Source organism: Limulus polyphemus, unplaced genomic scaffold (genome assembly GCF_000517525.1).
Source record: "Limulus polyphemus unplaced genomic scaffold, Limulus_polyphemus-2.1.2 Scaffold1381, whole genome shotgun sequence".
NCBI classification, from domain to species: domain Eukaryota; kingdom Metazoa; phylum Arthropoda; class Merostomata; order Xiphosura; family Limulidae; genus Limulus; species Limulus polyphemus.
This window is the reverse complement of record NW_013666991.1, coordinates 52,349-61,405: the sequence shown is the minus strand read 5'-3', so window position 1 is coordinate 61,405 and position 9,057 is coordinate 52,349. Positions and strand designations below refer to the sequence as shown.

At 32.7% G+C, this 9,057-nt stretch overlaps 1 protein-coding gene across 1 annotated transcript in view; it reads left to right on the top strand.

The window, feature by feature from the left end:
- The window catches only part of LOC106463336 (calpain-B-like), a 44,581-nt gene that overhangs the window by 22,536 nt on the left and 12,988 nt on the right, over positions 1–9,057 (top strand). The window contains exons 6-11 of the mRNA XM_013923359.2: positions 310–390; positions 3,453–3,553; positions 3,999–4,076; positions 5,297–5,472; positions 6,473–6,636; positions 7,290–7,507. Of these exons, the coding sequence (XP_013778813.2) occupies positions 310–390; positions 3,453–3,553; positions 3,999–4,076; positions 5,297–5,472; positions 6,473–6,636; positions 7,290–7,507 (818 nt within the window). The remainder of the gene's footprint in view (positions 1–309; positions 391–3,452; positions 3,554–3,998; positions 4,077–5,296; positions 5,473–6,472; positions 6,637–7,289; positions 7,508–9,057) is intronic.

The following is a 9,057-nucleotide window of genomic DNA, read 5'->3' as shown; positions in this document are numbered from 1 at the left end:
GAGCATTTTACGTTTCGCTAGGTTAAGTATTTTACTCCTCCCCTCCCCCGTAATAAAAAAGTCGCCTTTTTTTTCGGGTAACTCTCCATTATTTAATATTTCATGTAATCCTAGAACTCCTATTTTTATCAGCGGTAAGTCTGCAGTTTTACGACGCTAAAATTCGGGTTTCGACACTCGTGGTGGGAGGAGCACAAATAGCCAATTGTGCAGCTTTGCGCTTAAGAACAACCAAACAAACTTATTTTTATGTGTTTGTAATATGGTATTTAATTTTATCTCTTAAATCTTGTTTTTTCATTTTTACAGCCAGACGTTAATATTACAGAGATGGAACAAGATAATGGACTGATTAAAGGACATGCGTATAGCATCACTGCTGTCCGAATGGTTAGTGCTTATTTTGGATAATTTCAAACTGAAATAGTCGGTTGCTAATAACATGAACTGTCGTACGTTGTTACCTTTATTTCGAACATGGGTTAGGGTTAGTGACGAGAGTCACTGATTGGCAGCTTACAGGCACAAATAAATAATCGTGTAAAGACAACTTTGTTTTTACGAAATAAAATGTGATTTCTACACAGAATAGGAAATACAATCGTTAATTCTTAAATAAAGGGATAACACCAAAAAAAAACTTAATTGTTTGATTTATTCGGAAAAGTTAATGCTCAATATATGTTTTACGTTTTTGTTCCAAAACAAGCCTTTGTGACTGTTTCTACTTTTGAAAAAAGGGGGTGGAAAGCTAAAAGATGAAAAAAAGGCAGCCTTGTATAAGTGTTCGAATTTTTAGACTCATTTTTTCTCTTGCTCTTAAATTTTACACAGTGCTATCTTACAAACAAGTACATCAAACACTTATTAATTCATACTTGATTGTTGTTAAAGGATTTGTCACAGAAATATAAAAATATTTCATAGATATTAACACTTCATAACCTACATTTTTCAGTCCATTCAAGAGTCTTTTTGGATTAATGTATTTTTTTAAACTTATTTCGGTTTGTTACTATGACTTGTGATTTGTTTATAAATCATTAAATGTAATAATATATAAAATTATTAGATTTATTTATTTCTGCTTGCTAAGAATTACATTTCTTATAATTAGTTAATTTCATGTGGCGTATTTCTTTTGTCTAACTTCATATGTCTTGAAATTATCCCGTATTGTATTCTATTTAAATTAAGTGGATTATCAGTAGCCCAGTGAGAATGAATCATTTCTTCAACATCAAAGAAACAACGATGCTGTCTAACTGCTCTGTTGTCCTTCCAGGCAGATAATAGTAACCAAGCTAATCAACTATAAGTTAAATCAACTTCTCTGGTATCCTTGAAACCTTGTTGACCACTTCCTTATTAACAATGAGCCAAGTTAAACTTCAAAATTAATGGTATTTGTAATTCTTGAATTAAATATTTTACTGTTTTGTGTCAACTTATCAAGTCATTTTAAGGTTTCTCTAAAAGTCACATAAAAAATTAGAACTTAGTTTGCTGAGTTTGTAGAAGGAAACAGATACTATTTTAGTTCGAAATTCTTAGAATTATCATGCTCAAAGCGATCTTCAATTTTATTGCTTTACTTTACTAAATGCTTGTCAAGGTCTTTTGACTGTATTTTTCTTCAAGAAAAATTATCTTTGGGAATACGAAATTTTATTTTTATTTAAGGCATTACCTTTATGAAACTTATTGTCAGTATACTAAATAAAATGAAATAATAATAATATGTTAAACACCGTGACGTATTTAGTCTACGCGCTGTTCACGTGACATTATATAAAATCTATAAAATGTTTAACGATTTTTTTCTCTTAAACCTAAAAACCATTTTTATTTACTCTTGTAAAAATTAATTCAGATTAGTAGCAATTCTGGTAGTCTTCCAGTGGTTCAGCAGTAAGTTTACGAATTAGAACACAAAAATCTGGGATTTGATTCCCCGTGGTGTACGGAGTACACATAGCCTATTGTGTAGCTTTATGCTAAAGCAAATAAATAAATAAAAGCTTAAGCATGTGATGGAGTGAAAACTCAGTGTCACAGCACTACTCTGTTTAATTTAAAGATAATTTTGTTTACAGTTAACTTATAGTATATTAGGTAATGAATTACTTTGTAGCAACCTGGCATGACCAGGTGGTTAGAGCGCTTGACTCGTAATATGAGGGACACGGGTTCGAATCCTCGTCCCACCAAATATGCTCGCCCTTTCAGCCTTGGGGGGGGGGGGGTTATAATGTAACTTTCAATCCCACTATTCGTTGGCAAAAGAGTAGCCCAAGAGTTGGCGGTGGGTGGTGATGACTAACTGTCTTTCACTGCTAAATTAGGGACAGCTAGCGCAGATAGCTCTCGTGTAGCTTTGCGTGAAATTCAAACAAACCAAACTTTTGTAGCAGTAGTCAATTATCTAAAGTGTGATTAGACAGAGTGTCAGGAAGGAAGCTGCTTGCATTTGCTTACTTTTACTTTGGAATATGACCCACTGCTATTAATTATACACCAAATATTTGGACCGCGATTACGATAATGATAAACCACATAACTATTTCGAAAAAGGTGCATTAAATAGTTTATTATTGGCCTCACTAAGCAGATCAATTTGAAGTAATTACTATGGTTAAAAAGCCCTTGCTGTTTAGAAGAAACATACACTTATAAGTCAAAGTTTAAAAGATGTGATTCAACATATTTTCCATCTTCAGTCGGGACTGTTATATATCGGACGACCACCGGGTTGTTATGAGATTGAAAACGTGACACATGGAGTTATATGGGGGAAAAATGAGTTGTTTTGCACTTTAAATCATAAAAATAAAAACGAGATACAATGAGATTTAGAACATGGACATAAAAATCTCGAATTTTCACGTGGCTTCACGTGAATAAAATAAATTGTTTTTCCAACAGTCAACTCTGCATTAAATTCATGCCTTCGCATAAGTACACGAAGCAGTATTTCTCCCTTCCAACCCCCCTTGCAATACAAAACAACTAACTGGTTTACTGTTAAAAAATACCGGAATAATTTGATGTTTTATGAATCCTTCTATTTTAAACCCAACTTCATCTCTTTCTATCTACTCTATCTCCTAGGGTCGTCACTGTTTTTTCTCTCTTGAGTTCTACATTCTTGCTTACATTAAGACAATTTACCTAGGATTGTTACGTGATTAAAAGTTATAGAAAATTCTCAATTGGTTTAACAATATTGACCAACGCAGTGAAACTACAAATAACCTCTGACGTCACGTGTCCACGCCTACCCACCAAACACGTAAGTAATCAACAAATATTCACCTTACCATACACACACACACATATATATATATATAATAACACATTTTTGACCTTGCAACGAGGAAATATTTTTCATCTGTAATAACTTGAGATGGCTATAGGTCACATTTCTAATACCTTGTGGTTTGTATGATCAGGTTGAAGTTGACACTCCAAGAGTAACCGGAAAGATACCCCTGATTAGGGTTCGCAATCCTTGGGGTAATGAGTGTGAATGGAAAGGAGCTTGGAGTGACAGGTATTTTGTTTCTGCTTCTTAAATAAATATTTTGTTTCACCATTGTAATTCGTTTAGGAATAACTCACACTTTCTGTGAAAGAACTGATAATTATATATAACTATTAGGGTTTAGATTATTTTCAGACTACAGTTCTTGTCATTTCGTGTTGAGCATCTTGAACCGAATTGTATTTTATTTGGATACTCTGTTGTGTTTTTTTCTTAGGAAAGTATTTCATTGGTTATTTAATATTGTGAAATATTATTGATCCTTGCTTACCACAGGGGCACAAATGGTATTCCTACTATTTCTTCTCCTATCATTCAATTATAAAATATTTGATATTTGTCGAACTTACCAGTTTTGCCTGATTCTTGAGAATACAAAATGCCTGATTGCGAAATAATATTTCAGAGTTTTTAAATTTCTTTGGCCATAGTAGTTTTCTCGCTAATCTTTCAGATCTCCTGAGTGGACTTTGGTAAATGAAAACGAAAGAAAAGAGTTAGGACTGACATTTGACCATGACGGAGAATTTTGGTGAGTAGAATATATTTACAGTCTTAGGGAGTGAATGCGCATCGTCGACATGGAATTATTAGCCGCGATATAGCGGCTCATAGAAAGACTCGGATTTTTTTTTCAAGTACAAACTTTGAGATCTTAGCTCTATCTCTTGACTAATTTGAGATCCAATTACAGCCAGTGCAATTGAGAATTTTCCTCTTGTTTTTAATATATACTGGGAAACGTAAAACTTACAAATTACAATTCTTCCATAACATGCACAGGCAGAAAAGTTACGTTTTATTAGTCTCATTTATAAAAACAAGCTTTTCACATGTAATCACCTTGAAAGGTAATAATCTATGTAGAAGAGAACATCAGTAACTTTGTCCAATGATGGTGTATACTGTCCAACGAAAAATATAGAAGCTTATTCTCAAGCCATTGTCAAATCTCTTTCACAGTGATCGTCTAGTAGTAAGTTTTGGGTTGTAGCTTAGGAGTTTGGTATCTTAAACTTTTAACTTCAGAGATTCAAACTAAGTGCACATATTTCGTTGTTTATTTTTTAGCGGCTTTTTTTTTCAAGTACAAACGTTTAGCTCATCTTTTGACCGATTTGAGATATAATTACAGTTTTGGACTCAGGAGGTCAAACCCTTTCGATTGATGCATTTGACCACGCCCGAGGTCTCATAGATTAATTTACTCTAATCCTGCTTAAAAGAATTTCAATTTGAGGGTAGATTGGTAGAGATCCTGATGAGTAATAAAATCGAATCGGGTATACGCGTGCCCAACACTTGGTATTGCTGGCGCACAAAAATAAAGGTAATAAAAAGGGGAAAAAAGTCATCATAAATTAACTTACTCTAATCCTGCCCAAAATAATTTCAAGTGCCGCGGCTAGTGCAGATTCCCTCTTGTTGTTTTTAAAACCTGCTAGCACAAGTGTGTATGAGGCCTTAGGGTTAGCTACACTACTTAAACTTTAGTTTATTTTTTCAATTTTGTTGTTTGTAATGTGAAACTTTGACAATGTTTCAATAAATGACCAACCACGAAGATATAAGATTACTATATATAGTTGCACAAGTCATAAGATGCCAATGTGCATAAAATGGAGCAAAGATTACATACAATTATTAATGTTTATTAATCAAACCACAGATTAGAAATTCTCAAGGGCCATATAGTAATAATTTCATGCGAATAACTGGATTATAACTATGGCAATTTTGTGGGGTTTTCAGGATATCCTTCAGAGACTTCGTTTTGAACTTCACCAGACTAGAGATCTGTAATCTAAACCCAGATTCCCTAGATGATGAGCCTCTCACTCAAGTGTCAAAGAAAAAATGGGACACTCACGTTTTTGAAAGTAGCTGGGTTCCAGGATGCACTGCGGGAGGTTGTAGAAACTATCTGGGTGAGTGTCTATAAACAACATGTTAATATTCTACATGAAGAGAGATTTTGCTTACAGATATATATATATACAACATTATTGTTGACCAAAGTTTATAATATATTTTAATTCCTTTGGTACTAAAATTGCTTAAATGATAATTTTTTTAAATGTTAGATGCCTAAGATGTCACTTAGAAAAAACTTAGGTGCCTACTCAGATCTTATATATTGTTATTATATGTATGAAAACATTTTTAAGTATCACACAGTTTATATATATTTATGAAAGTAATATTAATAGATCTTCCAAATTTCATTAACTGTTTCATATGAACAAAACTTTCTATATATCCTATCTATCGCCAGTCATGGGAAGATAGATATTTCTGATAAAAAAGAGAAGCAATGAAAGAATAAAACACCCAAGTGAACGTATAATATAGAAACAGATAAACAGATAGACTACTGAGATTTATGAGAAATATTCATTTCCTGAAAGGCCAGGCGTGGCCTAAGGTTATCACGTAGAGCTGCGTATAGGAGAGTCCAAGGTTCAAGACATGATGTATCTGAAGCTCCACATTTTCAGTTGTAGGTATTTTATAATAATGGCAATCCTGTCACGCTGTTAAAAGTATTGGACAAAGCCCTGGCGATAGTGGATGTTGCTGGCTGACAGTAGCTCAAATTAGGGACAGCTATTCCTGAACTCTAGGGTCCCTAAACTGACCGTTTTAGCCCACATATGTCCTTAGGATTTTAAAATTCCAATTTATAGCTTCTAATGGTGGCATTTAAGCCAATATAATGATCATGTAATTGTATGAACAGTATAATGCAACTATATACTCACACACACAAACACACATTTATCACTTAATTATTTTCCCCTTACATAGATGGCGTACGTTTTCGATAATGTTTGTTTAAAAATTATACAAGGTTTGTTCATGGTGTGCGATTATTCCTGCAATTAACTGAATATTTCTATCAACTTAAGTTTATTATTAATTTTGTAGACACATTTTGGATGAATCCTCAGTACAGAGTGACACTGGAAGATGTTGATGATGATGACGATGATGAACTTTGTACTATGATAGTGGCTTTAATGCAGAAACATCACAGATCAAAACGAAAAACGCGGCAGGGTTGTTTAACGATTGGCTATGCTATTTATAGTGTAAGTCGTTATAATCAATCCATTCCGGAAATATGTTTTAATATATACCGTTTTTGTTAAACATTTTAGATGTTCAAGATTTCTTTGTTCCTTTGCTTTAGGCGTTGCCTAAAACTGTTAGAAGGTAGAAGAATAAAAATATTTTGTTAATATGAAATATAAAACGAAATATATCTAATGTAACATATAAGAATAAATTAATAATGACTGCCTTGAACAGCTACAGACGACTGGTGCAAATAAACTTTATACGGACTTTATTTTGATACATAAGATTGTCTATTACAAATACCCGAAGAAACACGAAACAATTTATTTTTTTAGAATTGTTTCTATTTTACTATCTACGTGACCTAGAAAATAGGTGTTCCTGATTCTGTTTCAGTTCTAAAAGAAACGTTCAATGTATCTTCCTTGCCATCAAGTTGTCAATAGTACTAATTCACTATACACATCATCCAGAAAATATAAAAATATTTTTTGTGTTGTTTATAATCATTTAATCAAATGAAAGAACCAGATAGCCTATCTTCCTATTCTCTAGTTTGTGTTGCTTATAGTTTATCTTATCAGTTGTTTGATCCAGAAAAAAATATAATATCATCAAGGTATATATGGTTGTCGTTTATAAGCTTTTACTCCTATTTTATCAGCTGAATGACCCAGACAACCTACCTAAACCACTGCCGAAAGACTTCTTCAAATATACTGCTTCAAAAGCTAAGTCTCCTTCCTTTATAAATTTACGTGAAGTAAATTGTAGATTTAAACTTCCCCCTGGCTCTTACTGTATCATCCCATCTACTTTTGATCCTGGGGAAAGAGGAGAGTTTGTCTTGCGGGTGTTCACAGAGAAAGAAAACAAAATGAGGTAAAAAAGTTGCAGTGTGAGCTTATTTAAGTAGACAAATATTTATGTTTTTCAGGACAAAAAGTGTTGTTGTAATTACGAACAGTATTTTACAAAAGAACAGCTGCTTCCAAGTTACTTACGTTGAACATTTTACTAGTTTCTTTTCTAGATATTTACTCTTGAAACAGAACACTTTCGGGGACCCTGCGAAAGTACATCTAGTACTAGTTTCTTTTCTAGATATTTACTCTTGAAACAGAACACTTTCGGGGCCCCTGCAAAAGTACATTTGGTACTAATTTCTTTTCTAGATATTTACTCTTGAAACAGAACACTTTCGGGGACCCTGTGAAAGTACATCTAGTACTAGTTTCTTTTGAGATATAATGCACTTATATTATTAGTAAATGAATAGCTATGCTATTTTTAGGGGCAAATTTCACATAATGGGCCAAAAGCGATGTAAATCGATCCAAGGCATCGAATAATGTAACTGTTTTTAAATAAAATTTGCATGTGATTTAAGAAAAAAACACCATTACAAAAAAAAATGAAGAAAAGATTAGTTACAGTAATTGCGAGAAAAATTAAGACATGGAAAGACGTAAAGATGAAGCGTTAAAGGAACCTAAAATTAACCGAAAATAATAACTAAAAGTGTGTTATAAACTTACATCTTAAAATGCTAAACATAATCGTATAATTTTACACACACAAAAACTTGCAAAAAGTCGCTTAATGTTTCCTTAAACTACACTTTAGCTAAATTACACCAATCACAAATAAACCACTTACTCCTTAAGCGAAATTAAATTACTTAGCAAAAAACCCTATAAATATCTTTAGCTGAATTTAACTAATCCCTTACAGTTATTCTGTACATCTTGGTTTTTTATCTACTTTAAATACTGTTGCAAATTAATGTCTAAAGAAGAAGGAAACAGAATCTGACATTCAACAAACATGTGTTAAATCAGTCAAAATCTACAATAAACCAACTCAACGGCACCATAAAATTAATGGTGTTTCCTGATAATGACTTATTGGAAAGCATGGTCCTGCTCCATTCATCATTGGTTCCTTGAGCGTTACCTTTTTCTCAATATTAGATTGAAAACACCTAAGCAAACCAAAAACAAATGTTCGAAAATAACTGACGGAACATACAGCAAAACTAATTAACAAAACCATATCCTGTTCATCCAGGGCTATCTTTAGATATGAAACACAACTATATTTAACCCACTTTAACACTTATCAGGGAGCTGAAAGTCTCAAATAGTAAACTGCGGTTACTTATTATTTATCAGATAACACAATACTTGCTATAATACTATGAAGTGACGATGAACACAACACAAAACGATGTTTAAACCAGCTAAATGAGTGAAAGATACAGCAGTATTCTCCCCCGAGGTTCCAAAGTCATGTACAATCTTATCAATTCAGAGTTCATAATATGTATATGCATAACCCCCTTTTTTAAAAAAATAAACTTTTTGTTATATATATATATATATATATATAAAGAGTTAATTTTTCTAAGGAGGTTATATACTGAGGTAAAC